The 19,681-nt window shown below is 39.1% G+C and overlaps 1 protein-coding gene across 1 annotated transcript in view; it reads right to left on the reverse strand.

Annotated features, from left to right (window-relative positions):
* MAD1L1 (MAD1 mitotic arrest deficient-like 1 (yeast)) overlaps positions 1-18,894 on the reverse strand; it is a gene marked incomplete at its 3' end in the record, with an annotated part of 37,131 nt that extends 18,237 nt beyond the window's left edge. Inside the window, exons 1-8 of the mRNA XM_010186905.1 lie at positions 18,745-18,894; positions 17,334-17,474; positions 15,404-15,583; positions 13,855-13,979; positions 13,098-13,179; positions 11,828-11,958; positions 10,443-10,557; positions 9,469-9,530 (exon numbers count right to left, since the gene is read on the reverse strand). Coding sequence (XP_010185207.1) covers positions 9,469-9,530; positions 10,443-10,557; positions 11,828-11,958; positions 13,098-13,179; positions 13,855-13,979; positions 15,404-15,583; positions 17,334-17,474; positions 18,745-18,894 — 986 coding nt within the window. The remainder of the gene's footprint in view (positions 1-9,468; positions 9,531-10,442; positions 10,558-11,827; positions 11,959-13,097; positions 13,180-13,854; positions 13,980-15,403; positions 15,584-17,333; positions 17,475-18,744) is intronic.
* Positions 18,895-19,681: the final 787 nt, after the last annotated feature.

The following is a 19,681-nucleotide window of genomic DNA, read 5'->3' on the forward strand; positions in this document are numbered from 1 at the left end:
GTGGTTTCCAGAACCCTGGTATTAAACAACGTCTGCAATTCCAAATTAAAAATCACTGCTCCACTCTTCCTATTCTTGAACCCATTCTCTTGCTTACAGATTGGCACCTATGCATTCACAGAAAAGTGGGACTGAAAAGGGTCTTTTGGTTTAGGTCCTATCTGGTTTCTTGCTATTAGGAACTCAAGTTACTTCTTCCACTTAGAGGCAGTAATTGGTGTACTTCTGAGTCCACTGGGAGCTGCATTCACAACTTGGTCTTTCTGAAAGTTCTTCCTTCTAGCTGTATTCATGACAGGGTTACAGCAATTTGATGTAAATGCCAATGCTAGTATTAAGTAGAGATGGTTCTTTTTCTCACTGGTGGGAAAGGAGACCAGTCCTCCCACTCACCAGTGGTTCAGGGGGCTCAGCAACCCATGTCTGCAGTTGGTCCCTACCATCTTCCTCCACAGTGGGTGGCCACAACTCTACGAAGCATCTTCCAGGCCATCTACGGAGGACTTGAACACTTTCACGGTTCAAGGTTTTTCTCCTGATGTATCCTATGTGTGAGAATTAACAGCCCTCCTGTTGTAAATAAGTACTTAGCTCTTCTTTTAGTCCTTTCCACTGCATGTGCCATATTTTACAAAGGAAGTTTTTATTCAGCTCCCAATTCCGTGGAGCCTTGTGTTTTCTTTCACTGAATTTTGTCCCACTTCTTTACTCTAATCCTTAGGGTCACTCAGTTCTGCACATCCAGCTTTTGTGTATTTATGAATCCCCTGAACTTGGCATCATTAGCCAAGTTTTATCAGCACACACCAAATTTTTGCACCAAAACCATTAACAGAATTACTAAATAAAGCAGAGCCTAAGGCTAATCTTTGAGGAATTCTACTTATCCTTGCATTTTCCTTTCAAAAATACTAAACCTATCCCTGCTTAAACAATTCCTTATACACTCTACGATGCTTCTGTTAATGTCCATCTTCTTCTGCATGGTTTATACTTTCCCAAATGGCTCTCTTGATCAAATGTTTTGGTGAAGTTCAAATAAATGAGATCTATTTTGCTTTATTTGTAACATAATAATTTCTCTAAACAAAATACCTCTTACATTAGTGCGGCACAAACCATCTTGATACTACTTGATCCGATGAACAAGGTAGATTCCTTGCCCTATAGATGAAGGCCATGCCCATCAGTACAAGGAAGCAGCACAATACAAGAGGTTGAATACTTACTGAAGCATTTCGGTTTGTTTGTACTTAGAAAAGGCCTGTGGTTTTGAAAAGGGTTTTGAAAAATGCATTCCTACACAAAAACAAAATCATCCTCAGTAAGCACGTACAGGATCCATTTTCACATTTTTGCTTAAAAGTTTCCCTGCAAAATCAAAACTTTGGGGATAAATGAGGTATAATACCCTGCACATCTAAGGGAGAGGGAAGGCACAGCACGTTGACAACCCCAGCAGATTAGAATTGAAATTCTGAAAGATGCTAAAATGGAAAGGTGAAATTAAAAACGAGCTAGAAATTATAGTGGTTATTGGGTTTGTGGAAATGACCAAATGAGAGGCTGAATGAAAATCAAACACGGGCATTTGAGCTCTCTGACAGTAGCAAACCACCCTCTTGCTGATTAGTCTCTGCTATTTAAATGATAATTTCACTTTAAGGCAAACAGGACTGCTTAATGTAAGGAAAGTGGCTCTTTATAAAAGTGTATGTATTTTTGAAAGCTTCTCCTTCACAGCAGAGTGAGCACCTAAGTTCAAGCCATTTACACATAACATGGGTCACTACATGCAGTAAGAAAGCAAGCTACTTTTACCCAAGTGTTTTTCAACAGCATCTCAAACACTACTTGCAAGAAATATGGCAGCAACACAGAATGAAGTATCTGACTGGTGAGTCCCCTGTGGCAGACAAATCTCCTGCTGTGCAGAAGACACCACCAACAGAGATTTCTAAAACCACTCCTGCTCCTAGCAGAAAAAGAGCCTAAAGTTCTTCGCTTTGGGAAATGCACCCTACATTCAAGCTGGGATAATGCTCTAGATTCTGCTAAAGAGAGTCAGTGGTTAAAGAAGTGATATTTTCCACTAAAAAAGGGTCCATTGGTATCTTCACTTACTTTCTTCACAAACAAAGTTCTTATTACCCTAGTAAGAATCACCCATCTTCTCTCCCACTTCATTATTCTCCATACATTTCCTGTAGGCGAACTACTGAAGTTCCTCAAATTATTCTTCCACAAAGAAGATGGACCTTATGCTAAGCTTTTGTTCAACTGTTTTCTCCGTCTCCTGAATGCTACATCTGTGATCCTGCAAAGACAGTGTCTTCAACTGTTCCCAGAGCTTTGAAATGCAAAGCAAGGACAGACACATGTTTGATGTGAGCTTGCTCACTTCTCACTCTGATTCTCTGATTATACGTTACAGCCTCAGTCTGTTTAGGTACTAGGTTATGTTTTACACTCTTCCTATCTTTCCTTTAGCCTGAAGACTTATTACTCTGACATACTGAAAGGGAAATAAAAGCATTAATTGCAAAAGAGAAAGGGCACTAATATTTTTGAACATCAGAAAGAAGTACAACATTTTTTGGAGAAAATTAATATCAGATAGGAAAACTATATGGCAGGAAGCTCTGCCCAGCATTTCAGTGAAGTATTGGCAGGAACAGACCTACAATATTTTAAGACATCTATGAAAAGCAGCACAGATGGCTGCCATATTAAAATTAAGTGGATCAACACCATGAGAATGTGAGAAGTCTAAACTCTGGCTAAAGCAGAGATTTGACATCAGGCCTCCAAACATCATATTTAAATACATTACTCCTTTCAAACACCCCAACATGGCCTAAAGTCTCCCAAAACTGCATTCTGCCTACTCTGAAAACTGCAGCTTCAAATTTTGAAATTACAAAGGAACATTTTCTCCCTACCACACACAAAAAGCATTCTGTCAAGGAAAGCTAAAACCTAAGGCACTGTGGCAAATGAAGAATAATGTACATTTTAACATAAGATAACAGTATAACAAAGAACAGAAGAGCTTAGAGCAACACTCCAGCATATGCTGCATGCCACATTCAATAGGCGACAGCTTCCTTCAAGATTTCTCTATGTCAAGAATGGTGGCTTTAGTACTCCTACAATTATTGTAAGACAACCATAATTAAGTTTTTTCTTGAAACTTCTCCTTCACCCTGTAAAGACAAAGGTCTCCTTTGGAACTGTTCAGGCACTTCTCCCTCAGGAATATTTTTAATGCTTCTAAAGCAATGCTTTCATCTTTTACACATATTAAAGTCCTAAAAATACTGAGCATGTAACTCTTATTTCTGAATAAGCACAATGATTATCCTCATCATCCCTTCCAACTCTGGCTGCTTACTCCCACTTTCTCTGCCATGCTTTGGGACAACACATCCTTACATTAAACCTGTTGAGGAAACTGCTGTGGCTGAAAGCTGTTTTCTATTCTAGACCACTTTTTGCTATGTGGGACAGCCTCCTTCAGCTGCGGTGCTCATAGAGCCATAAAGCACCAGGTAGGAACAGAACAGTGTCACGCAGACACTCAAGTCTGAAGACCCAGGTGACAGCAATGGCAGAACTGCTCCAAGTTGAGACCAACTTGTTCTGGCAGAGCTATGCAAGAGAAATGCACATGAAATCCATCCCGTGCAGAAGCCAGCAGAAAATGCTGTTTTGAGGGACTTTACAGAATATTGGCGACCCGCATTGATTGGCCCTCTTCACAGAGCAAATTCTTTAACATTTATCAATCGTTCAACTGCAGTGGAAGGCAGAAATTTCAATGACAAAACGAAGCTGTTACAAGCAGCTGTAAAATGTACTATTGTGTCTATACAGGACAAGGGCAGATAATTCTTTCAGGAAATAAGCTGAGACCTCCTAACTGTAAGTTTCATTTTGGTTTGGTTTGATTTTGTTTGGGTTGGTTTGTGTTTATTTGGTTTTTTTAATTAGTTTTTCCCACTACTAGTGTTTATCTCCCTGTTTGGTGCCCTGGGAATTCCCACTGTGATGAGACAGCTTGTTTCACATCAGGAATCTTGTCAACCGCAGTCATGCAATTTTCAGTGTGCTCACAGATCATAAATTACAATTACTTACATGAAACTTAGATGTACAAAATGAAGTTTCAATATCCTCATACTATGCTAACTCTAATTTCTTCTCCAATCAAAGACAATTCTAAAAGAGGGGGCCACCATAGTCAACCATACAAACCCACACCCTCACTCCCCAAACACCGATTGGCACTTAGGTTCAGGTCAGTGGCACAGTTACAGACAGCAGCCACCACCAAATGCTTTTGCTCAGATTGATTTCTTGATTGATGACAAAGGACCAAAGGGCCACAACAGGCCACTCTAATAAAAATATCTGCCCAACTACGGAGCAATCATGCCAGAATTATGGCATTACTAGAACTAGCAACAGTAACCCCCAGTCCTGTCTTGATTGGTTGTAGTTAATTAAGTACCCAGAAATGCACATGAGTAATTCAGATTATTTCAGCATGCACTGCTTTGTATATCTGTCAACAGATTTTTTTTAAAACCAGTAACCACTTATTCATAATGGACATTCAGAGAAAGGTAAATTACTACCTTGTGAGAAAGGAGAAGATTATGAGCTTCATTCACTACTGCAAAGATATTCAATGCCTTAGATGGAAAAGAGTGCAGAGTTGCTAAGCATAGTTAATCAAGATTCAAAAAGGAAAGCAGAGAACTCCAATATTCTCCCTTCTCTTCCATTCACTGAAAAAAAGAGCACTAATCCACCACTAAATGCAGAATCAAGAAATCTGATTCCCTTTTCCCTCCTTTCTCCTCCCTTCCCCCAACTCCAAAAGCAGAATCTGCATAGAAGGACTTCCCGTACTGAGCATAGCACCTGTGTAATTACAAATTACAACTGCGCTAACCACTGTACTAAATAGAGATGCTTGCCACTTAATTAAACCCTTTCTTAGGGAGGAAATGCACACACATTCACACCATCTCCTCTTCTTAATTGGTCTCAGACATGGCAGGAAGCTAGTCCCCAAGACTTGTCAGCCAGCCAGCACACCCACAGATGCTTCCGAAAGAAAACCAGGTCAGCATTAACAGGTTCACTTCTTTGGCTCGGGGCAACAGGTCAGCAGATCAGTGTCTGCTGTCTGCAGCTGCCAGGCTCCTCTGCTTGAAAACGGTCCTCAAGCATTGGCCTGAATTCCTGTCAAATCTGCACTTCTCTTTACAGGCCTGGGCAGCAGGCATGCGAAACAGCTATACCAGCTTAATGCAATATCATCACTGAAGACAACTAAATTTACACTTGCAAATTGAAGGATGACTATAGGTGCTCTTCAGACCCACGCTTCATTAAACCTCAGAGTCCCTATAGGCATCAGCGGCTGAGACCTGCCTCCCCGTATAACCACAGCTGGATGAAACTCAAAAACGTCCAAGACTATGACTGGAGCCTCTGAGCAACACAGAAGAGTCCAAGCACACCACTTCTCTTTCTGATACGTGGGCCTCACCTTTAATTTCCATACTGTATTCCATGGCCCTTCAGAAAAGGACAGCTGACCTCTCATTGCTTTCCTGTGATGGGCATGGAAATAAGGAAGATTATTCTGAGAAGTAATATGAACAAAATCTTCTGCTTTGTCTTCCACACACAAACACTGACAGTACTATTTGCAACAGAAAATGGTGCCTGAGAAAGGAAAGACGTACTTAAATACGTCATTATCAATATATTTGATTACTTTCCAATCCTTGATTACTCTGACATCGTAAATCTATCACTGACATAAAATAATTCTACTGTGTATATAAAGATCTTTGAACCCAGCAAATGAAAATGTAAACGCTTCATATAGTTAGTACTTCTAATTAAAAAACCCAAAACAAATAAACAAAAACAACAAAACCACAAAACAAAAAACCCCATACCTTACTATTTTTTGTCTCCAAAAATATCATAGGACTGAAACTCCTCTGAAGCTGTTGCTCGTGGTCCATCTGTGAGCCTTCACAAATCTGCATAACTTTTCAGCAAAACCCTGCTCTGCCTGTCATTAGCGAAATATGTACAAGGCTTTTTCACACCAAGTCACTACCCTAAGCGCTGGACAAGGAGACAGCAACTGCAGGCATGCAGCATTAAACAGATTTTAAGATTTGATAGCAACAGTGAAGAATTTCCCTTACAGTAGTTGACCCTTCTTAATGTAACCAGCTGATGGTTTTCACACCAGGCTGAGCCTGCTCTGGAGCAGAACACCAGTTTTCTCCAGCAGCAGGAGAAAGGACTCCATCTCGTGGGTGTTTTTGCTCACTGCCGTCCAAATAAACCACCCCCCTTTTCTTGCAACCTTCCAGAAATATTTTTCTGTTAAAATACATGTTGTTTAATGGCATTCAAGAAACTACCTGGAAAATATCTCCAAGATAATAGTCCAACTCTGAAAAAAAACAACCAAGACTGTTCTGATTAACATGCTTCTTCAGTGAAGATGGTCAACAACTCAATTACACAGATACTGGATTTTGAAGAAATACAAACTGCATCAGCACATCCTGGAGAGACAGAGTACAAGCAGCTTGTTTTCTCAACACAACTCTTTCCTAATAACAAAGTCCTACAATATCCATACATTAATATCCTTCTCAAAGGAAACAAACTTTGAAATAAACGAGACTTTCTACTTGCAAAGCAAGAACTTCAAAATGTAGTGTTTTTTCCTTTTACAATTGAAACCAAATTCTCCAGCAAGAATACCAAGTCAGAGCAACTCATGATAAATGTATGAAAATCCCTGGCAGCGTAACAATAACATGCAAAAAACACCTACAAGACAAAACTACATCCAAGATAAAAGACAGAGCCAATTACACTGGAAAGTAGGCAGTAAGAGGATCAAGATACCAAAAGGACGTAGAATTGAACACAAAAAAGATTATGTAGATTCATAATATGTATACATGAACTATACATGGTATGTATTATTTTATTATCTGAGTAAGGTGCAGCTTATAAACACGTTCTATAGCATTTGTATAAGGCAGGCATAACTCCATAGGCACATTCTGGGAAGAACACTGCATACCACCAATGCAAACACCCCAACATGCTCTAGAGCTAAACCTGTCCTGGTTCCCATAGTTTATGAGAGTAAGAGGAAGACCCAAGAGCTTACAAGTAGAATCCAGAACTGGCAAACGTACGGTTAGTCTTTGAGTAAACTGTTAATGAACTTGTTTTCCCCCAAAAAGGTGAAGCATTATAAGCACTTGGCTCTTTCACAGTTACCAAAAAAGAAGCCAATACTAAAACAGTAGGATTACCACTACACTCCTAAAAGCTGCACCTCCTTTCCAAGTATTATTACATAAAATTACACTTGAAATTACACTCATAGTTCTGATCATAAGCCAATCTGACAAAAAGCCTGCTGGGACTAAGCAATCAGTGAAAAGAAACCACCGAGAGCAGACACAGAACAAGCCCTGTGGAAGTGCTGAAGGAAATGAAAAGGCATCCTTGCCTAAAACTCCACACGCTGTATGCACTTTCCTTACATTCTCTGTAGCAATAAAGAATGTGATAAGAAAAGATGAGAAATACTAATGCATTCCCTTCTTTGTTGCTTATCTAGTTATTAGCAAACAGCGCATTACTCCGGCTCTCTGGGACAACAACCCAACTTGTTCCTATTTTCTTCTGCTGCGAGATGAGCAATTAACACTTCTCAAACTATCACCAACGGCATACTCCAGGAACCTGACTGGGACAATGATCTCTCATCATCTTCATATTCCTGACCAAGAATGAACATAATTCATGCTGCAAGAAGTCTGAGCAACAAAAAAAAAAAAAAACAAACAAAAAAAAGAGGGAGGGGGGAGTCATCCAGTTCCACTTCCTACAACTGGATGCAAAAGATGATCTTTCTCAAGAGCAATTCCTTTTTCTGTATCAGAAGACGCCACTAATAGCGCTAAACAATATGGCCCAATCAAAACCCAACACTTTACAGCGAATATTCTGATTTTAAATGAAGGAGTTATTATACTTCAACAGGCAGAATCACTTGGTTCCATTTCTCTCCCACTGTGAAATTACCTCATTAAACCTTTAACAGCTTGAGGTAAGTAAAAAGCTTTTACTACACTGTCTGATAGAACAGGTTTTGTGAAAAGGATTCATACTATTTCTGTCCATTCTTTGCCATAGATTTATTCTAACTTCAGCTAAATGTATGTATCCTCAGCAGATGCAGGAGAGAATCTCAAGCATGCTTCGTTCTAGCATGCCTCTAGAAAAAGGTTCATTATCCTCATTAAACAGAAAACACTGAGAAAATTAAGGGGGCTTTCCCAAGTTGAACACAAGTATATTTTACATGAGGCAGTAGTGTGCCCAAACCATACACGCATACCGCAACTCTCCTACTTCCAAATAAACCCAGCAGTGTGCAGACATAGCTCTGTTGTTGGGCATGTGTAACAAATGGAGTAAAGAAACAAATAGGTAAAATTAGATTCTGCGATTCATGTTGCACCTCAGGCCTTGATGTAATATGAAAGGTGATCTGTACTATAATGCTCGTATCAAGACAGTTATTTACAAAGAAGCATCTCTCCTTCTAGCATAACAAAAATGTAAATATTTAGAGAAAATAAAGCAGTGCTGAAACATACAACACACAAAAGCACAACAGCTACACAGAACACTTTCTGCAGTGGAAGAAAATGATCAGATGCACCGTTTCCAGCCCTTCTTTAAATCACATACATACCAGAGACCTTAAAAAATCTGGTTCAGTGCTCCAGATGCCAGTTGTTAAGTAACAGTACACAAAGAGAGCGGCTGGTGACCCAAAACACCATTTGGGGCATGGAGAATGGAGGTTCCCCCTTTTATAAGAAACTGAGTTTATTCAATTTCTCATTAGATAAAATAATTAACAACTGTTCTTCAGCTGTTTTAGGGAAGTCATAACATAATCCTACAGTTTATTTTGATATCCAGATTTCAAAGAAATCACATTTACAACAATTTGTTTCAAGTAACATACACTCTCTTGTTTGGACATATCCTGAAATTCTTGGAAGTTCACATATTAAGCTAGCAGAATCTCTAACTAAACATAAATGTAAGCTATATGCAAGAAGTTCAAAGAACTCAATTTTGCACCTTGGCCTCAGAGACATTGGTCAAGCTGACTCGGTGAAAAACATTTGTTAGTTCCCAAAGATACTTTGCAACAGTTTATAACTTATGTTACTTATCATATATGACAAAAAGTACTGGAAGAGCTTCCACATGAAGAGATAGCAAGAAATTGCAATCAACACACTTCAGAGATCAGATTATTAAGAGGAAAGGAAAGTGGTTGAAGAGTTTTTACCTCTTTCCACAGCTGCGAGCACATACCTGATATTCAAGCCAGTGCTCTGGTCCAGTTTCTCCCAGCTTTTTAATTTTCCCAGAAGTTTCTAAAGTAGACATCAAAAGAAGAGTTAGAGAGAAACAAATGTTCTAACAGCTCATTTTCCAGTCTTCTCATAATTCTCCATTCAAACTCAGTGTCTCCCTTTTTCCTCCTGTGGATTTCATGATCATCTTACCTAGCACTTTGCGTTGTGATTCTCCAGCCCTGTCACTACAGCTCTGTAACACACAGAACCCATGTTACACTCCACCCCTACAGATGATCTAACCCTGTGAGCTACCATCACTGTACTAGACCTTGTAGACTCTTGGCAGCAGGGAATAAAACAAGTTGTATCCTCAACACCATTTCTGAAGCAGCTGAAGTGTCCATTTCCCCTCTTCCTGTTCCTCCTACAGCTTTTTAATTTCAGTCAATACCAGCTAGTGTTATCTAAACCTGTTCAGACACCAGCATATTTCTGCAGATCAACAAGTTTACACATTTCAGTTAATCTCTTGACAATTCACTGTATGCTTGGGCAGGATGGAAGTAAGACAGTCTTATTTGAGACCACATTCCGGCAATGCTAGCGTTGGCAGTAATCCAAGCATGCATCTAGATTCTTACCACACACTTTTTAGCAACACCATGTCTGGGCAGAGCTTGATGCCAATAAAAGCATTTCCAGCAGAAGACAGGTGAAAGAGAAACAGCAAAGCCAAAAAAGACAATATGATGAGACTGTTCTTTACAGAAAATCTCCAGCTGAACAGCAGATATTTTGCCTTTTCATCTTCATTGCCATAGCTCCCCTCATGTTGACACTTAACTTTGGGAATGCCTGGTGTGAACACATTAATTAAAAGAGGTATCGTATCTCAACTAATGCAATACATAAAGAGCCTAAAAGGCAGGACAGGCAACAAAGGAAACCCCTATTCTGCTCATCCACAAAATATTTCTAGCGCCTCACCTCATTTTCCAATTCAACAGTCACTAGCTGTGCTTGGACTTTCTCATAGCGTTCCAGTTTTCTCTGGAGACCTTCTACCTCCTCTTTAAGCAGTCCGTTGTTTTCTTTCATTTCCCTATGGTGAAAAGTGAAACAATGATTAAAGAGCTATGCGACTCAATTCACTCATAAACTTCCAGATGCACAAGGAATTACAAGGGAATCAAATGACATTGAATGACGTTATGACATTCAACAGATTCACTTCTATAACCTTCACTGCAAAGCCACTGCTACACTACAAAAAAAAAACCAAACCAAACCCCTGCAGCTTTATTGAACTGATTTTTTCTACTCTGAGTGCTGTCCTAATTATGTCCAAATAACCTGAAGTTTTGTATCTGCTTTACTGATTGGCAAAACAGCGTGAAGGGTAGCAAGAGTCTCCCAACTCTGATCTTCAGTCAGGCTGAATGCAGGGTTGGAACACAGCAAGTGGTAGACACTTGGGCTTTTTGAGTACTCTGTGATGACTGAACAAACATTAAGACTGCTTTTTACTTTAATAGAGGTATTCAAGGGTGAGATAAAACAGTTTCAAAAAATATGACCTCTAATCTGTAGATATCAGGTTTCTGTGCACAAAAAACAAGCATGAGAAAAGATGCCAAGATAAACAATTTAAAATTATAATGAAACACTAACAAGAACAAAGCCAAGGGAAATTATTTCATTTTAGAATAAGAAAAAGCTGGCAAGATGGCTCATTTAATTTAGGCTTTTTTTAAAAAAAGATGCACCAAAAGTTGGAAATTAAATTAACTCTAAAAAAAACCCAAAACCAAAAACAATTCAATTTTAAGCTCAGTTATTTCACAGCACATAGGAATTTATTTTTCAAATTAATTGCCACTTCAGAAATCCAAAAACTGGACTCCATCGAGGGCTATAAATTTCTAAAGCACTCAGATAAACAAAAGACTTTCCCAACATTACACTGGAACAACAGGACTTTAAAAGAGCAGTAACAATAACTAAGCAAAAACAGTTATTACAGAAATGTTCAGTTGTCTCTTTTCTCTACAGGGATTTCTTTCCCAAACCTATATAGTGTTCATTACTATCTTTTAACACTGAATTTTGTTCTAACAAACAGGTATCACTATTCAGAACAATCAATGCACTCTCGCTGTGTTCAGGAAGATTACCTGCATCTTGTCAAATCTCCTCATCCAGTAACCACAACACTGCTCAATTCATACACAGTATTTATACGAAATATTTAAACTTCCTTCTAAAGTTTCCCATACAGACCCCCTACAGAGGGATTTGAAAGTGCATATAGTGCAATTGTAGAAAGTACAGAAGAACAGATAACCCTCTCAACAACTGAACCCTTCTTTCACCTGAAGTAGGCATTTTCCTCCCTGAGTTGGCGCAATTCCCGCTCCATTTTTGGGAAACGGGCCAGTTCTGCTTTCATATTCTTGACAATTAGAGCATCATGTTCCTGCTGGGACAACTTCTGTTCCAGATCCTGGAAAACATGGGATGACAAAAGGACAGCAATTATGAACTTGGAACTTGGCTACTTCTCCATTGTACTTTTTAAACCCAAATCAATGACTCAAATGAAGTTGGAAGGGAACTCAGTAGGTCATCTAGCCCAACCCACTGCTCAAAGCAGGGATGACTCTTGTTCCACTTGTAACACCTGGGCTGATCTCTGCTTTACACCTGTACTAAGTTCGTAACAAAAAAGATCTCTGCTAATCATTAAAAGGAGCTCCTTTTATTGACTAAACCAAATCTGTGATTTTCTTGTTGTCTATCTCTCTGTCAATAAAGTGCAAAGAGAAGCACACTGATGGCCTGCAAGAATTTAGGGTAAATGTTGTGCTTTAAAAAAAAAAAAAGCTAAGTCTATTTAGAGCTGTACTGCAGTCTGGTATCTTGTTTCCTGATCTTTCTTTTCAATGGCTCTGACTGCAGGAGGGAGTCTCCTTGCAAAGAGGCTGGCTTTCATTGTAGCTTTACTTGAGAAGGACAGGCAATGCCCCTATCAGCCTCTGTGTGAACTCTCCACACCTGCCTCTCCCAGGAAGATAACACAAGTGAAAAAGATACACTCCCACCAAACTACATGTTAATATGAAAGGACACAAAGCATCTCTATACTCAGATTTAAGTCAGTTTTGAAACCTTGCAAGTAATTGCACTTTTTAAAAGAGCAAAACCCAACTCCAGAGGAAGGATTTTCTAGTAAGCAGAAAAATAGCTGTAGCTACTAGAGTCATCCTCCACCATTTGAAAAAAATATTGCTCTAAAACACTGACAGACGGTGCTCTGGCATGAGATCAAACAGAGCATTCACCTAGAGCACTGCATAAGGATATAAAGCACCTCTAGAGAATGCACAGGCAGATGTTTTTTCCAATCAATTGATACAACAAAGGCAAAGAGTGTCACGTTAAGGCTAATTGTAAATAGCCTGGTCCATCCAATTGGATTTAGCCATCTTCAGCTCTTGCTGGCCACCAGATCAGATTCTTGCACAACAAACCTTTTATTTCTCCAGCAGTAATTTAAAAAAAGAAAACCACAAAACCATTGTTCTGTTCTTCCATGGATGAAATTAAAAACTAAAGCCTTATATAGGCCACGGAGTTTCTTACCTTAATCTTCTGTTCATATTCTGTGAGTAGGGATTGGTTTGCTTGTAATGTCTGGATTTGCTGACTAGCCTCTTGCCATTTCCTATCAGATGTAGATGAAAGAGGCATTTAGCATCCAGGAATCACATGCAACAAATAACCACAACCGACATCCAGAAGCATCTCTGCCAAACATTTTCAAACACCACTAACAAGGCATACGGTAGTTATAGGAGACTGTCTCTCCAAGAGTTTCACACTCATACCATCTCCCTCTAGTTCAGAGATAAAAATACCCATTTTTACTAAAAAGAAATACCCAAAAATCAAGCCACTTTCACTCTGAAACTGACCAAGATACATACACAGTAAATAAACATCTTTGAAACTGAAGGGTCGAACTTCATAAGCAAGGGAAAATACACTCATAACTTTCAATTACCCCTCAACTATGATTTACGGTGTGATATTTTTGTTCCATCCTGTCTATGAAGTTCAGATAAGCCTTTCCCACCCACAAGCCTTCTGTTAACTCTCCACCATGAACATGAGACATTGCTGGGATGTTAAGCTCAAGAATTTTTTTTTCTCAAGGTACAATTAAATTGCACCTCAGAGCTAGTTTCAAACAACGGTTAAAACCTACACATCCAGATCAAAGAACCCCTTTGAAGAGTGGAAATCAAACGCTGTTGAAAGTTTTTTGAGTAATGACAGCTGCAGAAGACTGAACTTTTGTTTGCCTTTTTCTCCCTACAGTCATTCATCCCCTGCTTACTTATGTTGAACATCCAGCTGTTCCATCAGCTCCTGCTTCTGAGAGTCTTGGCTTGCCATCTGCATTTCTTGATTCATTATATTCCATTGCAGCTCTGATATTTTCCCTTTTAATACAGTGATTGTCTGAATTAATGGAAAGAAAGAATAAACACACATGGCTATGAGTATCCAAGCTGGACATCAGGAATAGTGATAGACAGAAATCATATCCAACTAAAACGTACCAACACTGAATCTAGAAACAATGCCACACTCTTGTAAACCTTCAGACCTGCAAATTCACCTCAAAAACAAAAGCAAGAGACAATCATTTAGTTGCTTTCATCTGCCAGCCAAATTGTCACTTCCATTATCTATTAAGTGGGTGACCTCAAACTGGCATGAAAAATATCAAGCTTCAAAGCTAGATGATGATAAAACACAAGTATATATACTCAAGTAAAAAAATTATTTCACAACCATTCCAAATATATTTTGTCTGGGTTTTAAAATTGAAAATGTCTGGGTTTGCCTCAACCAAATACCAGAAGCATTATGGTTTCCTTAAAAGCAGAGGCAAACAGTTTAAACAAAAAAAAAATTCTAAAATATCTAAACTCTAAAGAAAAACTCACAAGTTTGTTACATTACTCAGCCTCCTTTAACAGAGAAAAAGAGAAAAAAATCTCAAAACATTCCATATCTAGGATGCTTTCTAGACAGAGAAGCATGTAGGGATCTCATCTTGATACTGATGGATATGGAAATAAAAAGAACACAAACAGAACTGCAGCACACATTCCACACGTGGGTTTAGTTTTTCTCATGTGCCATCACTCCCTCCCTGGTTTTAATCACTGGTAACTGGCATGCTGGCACCTGTTTACCCGCTTTATTACATAGATATGTTTTCAGTGACATCTAGGCAGGAGGAAGGCTTAAGGACTTAGTGGTCCTAGTTGATCTACAGCTGGTGCAGGAAACCAAACAAAACAGCAAAGTTACAAATTAACTAGCTGAACTTAACTACAACGGTATCTGAAAAGGCTGAGGGTTGAGAAGACGGTCCATTCATCTGAAAGAACTGAAATTATTATCAAAGCATTCATTCTACAGTGGAACACAGAGGCATTTAAGACACTTTGGGAAGATGTACTTAGTACATAACTCTCAGGTCATCCACTCCACAGTTCTTCCTACTTCCCTGAACACCTTCGTATCTTACTTCCTCCATCACTTTGCCTTTCTTCACTCAGTGTCATGTAACCTCACCAGATGCTGTATGTTGCCTTGCACTTTTTTTCATCCTTCTCCATATAAACCTGTCTAAGAAATCTCTTCTCATTGTTAATTAACACAGCAACATCTTCTGAGTCTGGACATGGTTAGGTTCTAAACTTTGACAGCAAAGATGCACACCAACAGGGTTTTTTAATTTCCAGATAATGAACACAGTGATTTCAATTGATTTGTTTGTTTCTTTTTAAATCAAAGAGGGCATTTTCAATTCACAAGAACTGCAGTCACCTGAAGCTCTGAACGGATTAAAAAAATTACTGTGTTCTTACTTCATTAGCTTCAGCTAATTTGCTCTCCTTCTCTTGCAGCTTCTTACTCATTGTCTCCATGCTCTTCTTATAGGATTTGTTCATCTCTACTTGTTCTTTCAGTTTATTTTCAGCTTCTGTTTCCCTTTCCTGATATTGCTTTATGCGCGTGAGCAGCTCCTGGTTACGGTCAGCCTCTCGCTTGCAAAAAGAAAAAAAATGCAAAGAGACATAAGAAGAAAGTAACACAAAGGCAAAGCCGTTTTAATTTCTCCTGTCTCTATTCCTCATTACTGTGGTCACCAAGGCATCATCATGAAGTAGTGTTCCTGAGACCATAGCTTTAACCTTTGCACTAGCAAGAGAAAAAATCTTACCAGAAGCAACTCAATGTAAAGGAACTCCCCAGGGCAATGGAGCTGGAAAATTAAGACTCAGAGTCTTCCAAAACTCTTAGATTAAAACATGAATATTAGAATACAGACATGGCTTCATAGACTCCACTGCACACTCTCCAGCAGATCAAGCATGAAAACATTTGATGTTCCAATTTAAAGCTGACCGATGCATAGCAAATTGACTTTCAGAAACTTAGATCTCAACAGTTGGGTTAATAAGACAAACTTCCCTCTGCAACTTCTGGAAATTGTATGAAGCTATTTAATAGAAACTAAACTGTGTTTAAATGTGCAGTACTATCAATGAATACAATAAATATTTTTACACTCTGACAACCTTTCATACACCATTTCAGTTTATTCCTACCCCAAATTGATTAACATTTATTGAAAAAAAAGTGTAATAAATTGCATTGCTAATCAAAGCAAATCGAGATACAGATTTACATAGTAAACAAGGATTATGCAAAGCAACGAGAGGTTCCTAAAACCTTTATCCACATGACTCAAAAACACACAGAATCTGAGCAGGGTAATTACCACCATGTTGAATTAGTGCTGTTTCCTTTTTCTGTACCAGTATTTCAAGGGTTTCTGTGACTGACTCAGCTACATTCCAGTTTGAACTCTTCCTGGCTTAATCCCACATCACCTGACTTCAGACAAACTAGGACTTCAGTCACTGGCTCGCTATTTCACAGCTACACACTAAATCTGTCACCCGGCAGCCTTGTAAAACACAACAAAGCTTTATTATTTTTTTAATATTTATTTTTAAATAACCAGCTACATATAAGACCTTTATTATCCTAAAACCCACAGATCTACTACTTATTTCAGTAACATAGTTAGGCAAACATATTACGGGCATAAAACCAGAAACCAGTAAAAGCTATTAGTCCTCAATTGAGGCTCACTGTTTTATCAGTGCAAGCTCTCTTGTGTGACAGTGCACGGTTGGCACTGCTGTCATTCCAATTAATTACAGTCACACAAACTAAATGCTTGCAATTGTGCCAGCAGAAGTTTAAATTCATCCGGGAGAAAAATGATTAAATACTTCTGGGAGAAACAAAGAACAAATCCCCTTTGTTATTGCTACTCATGACAACTTCAGTGCTAAACTAGCAGAATCTAGCGATGAGACCATGAGTTTATCAACCAAACACAACTTTGACGTTCACACTCTTGTGTACATTAGCAAGTTAGTGCAGTGCACTGCGAAGAGCAGAACAGTTGGTGCTGGGAACGACACCCACACCACCACATTTGCAATAAATGCATTCCAGAAGCATTTACTGCAGATTCACTGAAGTCTTGCTCTGAAGACAGTGTCCACTGGCAGTTGGAGAACACTAGGTTAGCCTCTGAACTGCATTCTTCAGTTTACCTTCATGCAAAAAAAAGCTGACACATTGAGGCACATCACTGCAAATGGCACAGGAGAAGTCAAGAGCACATCCCTGATCAAAACTAAAACACCAACATAGACGCACTATGTATGTTTTGACCCAGGTTTGTGATATTGAGCCATGTGCAACTGTCATACTTACCTCATAGTTTCTGGCATTGGTGTTAGCTGCTTTCTCTAGCTCAATGCGAGCCCGTTTGTGGCTGAGCTCCATCTGCATCTTCTCTCGTTCCACCTGCAGGAGCTGGGATTTGGAGTGGATCTGCCCAGCTTGTTCTTCCAACTGGCCAGTTCATGTGTGAAAAGGGAGATTATACACCATTAACAGCACTGCAATGATAATATTATCTCTCACCCTGTACTATTCACTTGCATGGTATTTTACAAATTACAAAGAAACTATCATCATACTTGTGGCACTTGTCTTCTCATGCCAGCTGCAGACAGGGAAACCAAGAGTTCAACAACGCACTCAAACTCATACCAAATCAGTGCTAGTTGGAAAGAAGTTAATTTCAAGTTCTTCATTCAGAATTTCTCACACAGACTCTAGAGGTACTCTGACAAAATGTATTTCTCTTCCTAATGTACTTTTCTCCCTAAAAAAGGTTAATGACAAACTCCCCAAGACTCATAAAAGTAACAGCAGCTCAACTAACAAGAAGCAGAGATTGTGCTTCCCATGAAATTTAACTGCTGAGCAAAACAACACGTTTTTCTACTACCTGCTACAACACTGCCCTTCTTTTTTTCATTCGACTTACCTTACAGCACAGACAATATCAACAGAATACTTCATCTAAGCAATGTATGTTCAACACACAGCTACTGAAGACTCTCTAACCAGAGACAGCCTCCTCTAACCACCTCTGTAATCAGAGATGTACCAGACAGAAAATGCCTAAGTTCTTGTCAAAATTCTAAGTGCAAAGCTTATTTTATAATTAGAGACTGAAACAGAAATTATATCAAGACACAAAATACAGAAACTTTATTACAGCCTCATAAACAGTCCTTATGATCCAACATGTCCACTTACTCCATGCTTTATGTGCATAAGGCAACTTACAGAAAAAAGTTAAAAAGCCCACATGGATACAAACAGAAGCGGACAAGAAAGCACAACTGGTTAGCACATCAAAGCCATAGCACAATGCAAGTCTCCAGTATGCATCCAGGCAAAGAAAAAAAAGGTAACAAATGACTTACTAGAAAAATATTAACAGATATATCGCTCCTTTGTTCAGCAATATGAAAACAACTTACAATTTAATTTCCTGACCTGGTATACAGATATAACAAGCAGGGAAGAAATTCAAAGGACCATTCTGAAACTTTTACAAAACAGAAGTAAATATGTCTGGCACTTAAAAAAATGTAAAGATTCTACAGTGCTGACCAAAAGCAAGCTTCCATTATTGAACTTGCATGAATATAAATTTCTGAAGGAATGGTCAGATCTTAATTAAATCAATCCCGACTCCTGGAATCAAAAGGAGCTACAGCCACACTGAAGTGATACTGCAGACATCACCAAGCTGCGGACACCTCACCTGCACCCTCTGCTGGTACTGAATCTGTAAGGAGCTTTGAGACAATCCTGGCGTGGCAAGCCCAGACATCCCCCCCATACGCTGTGAAATAAAGTTGTTGAGGGATCTCAGGGTGGAGAAGACAGTGGTATTCTCTTCCAAGTCCTCCATGGCTCTGGAAATACACAAGTCATCAGCAAAACACTGAGAACAACCTACAGTATACCATCTGCTTTTCTAAAAAGAGATACTTCACTGCTCTGAGGAAATACTCAGGGTCTTCCAGTTTACAGGGTACAAAACCCAATCTGCCAGTCACTGCTGGGATCAACTTGAACCAGAAAACACCATCCAACCAAGGCTGAAGTTCCAGGTTTCTGAAATGAGAAACTGATGCAAGAGAGCTTGCTCTTCCCTGAGCTTTCTATCTGAAATGGTTTGGTTTTGTTTAAATACATTCTCCCCTAAATCTCAGCCCATAAGTGCACAAGTAAGAGCTGTCATAAGTAATACAAAAGTGAATTCTCCTTTCCTATATAACTAAGATAGATTATGGGATACAAGTTAACATTGCAGGTCATGAAGACCTACAGCACATAACACTAACAAGCAGAAATCGTTACTCTTCATCCAAACATATGAGACTGATGGGGGAAGCGAACCAATTCCACACTAGCTGCAAACCCTACCTTTGACACAACTCAGTTCTGGTTTCCAAAAAGCACTCTGAAACCTAACTCCCAGCAACAAGACTTTCCAAGTTCACAGATCACTTCTGTAAGTAAAACTGTGTCTCCTCGTTCATATGGTGTTTTTTTCAAGTCTTCCTTCAAATTTGGAAGGATACTAACTAAAACACCAAAGACAAATCAGGCCTGAAGTTCAGAAAAGCCTGCAAGGCTTCCCAGGAGACTTTGCACGGCCTTAAAACAGGTCCCTGTAGCAACTGCATGCCCCA

The sequence above is a fragment of the Mesitornis unicolor genome, unplaced genomic scaffold (assembly GCF_000695765.1).
Source record: "Mesitornis unicolor isolate BGI_N332 unplaced genomic scaffold, ASM69576v1 scaffold21156, whole genome shotgun sequence".
NCBI lineage: Eukaryota > Metazoa > Chordata > Aves > Mesitornithiformes > Mesitornithidae > Mesitornis > Mesitornis unicolor.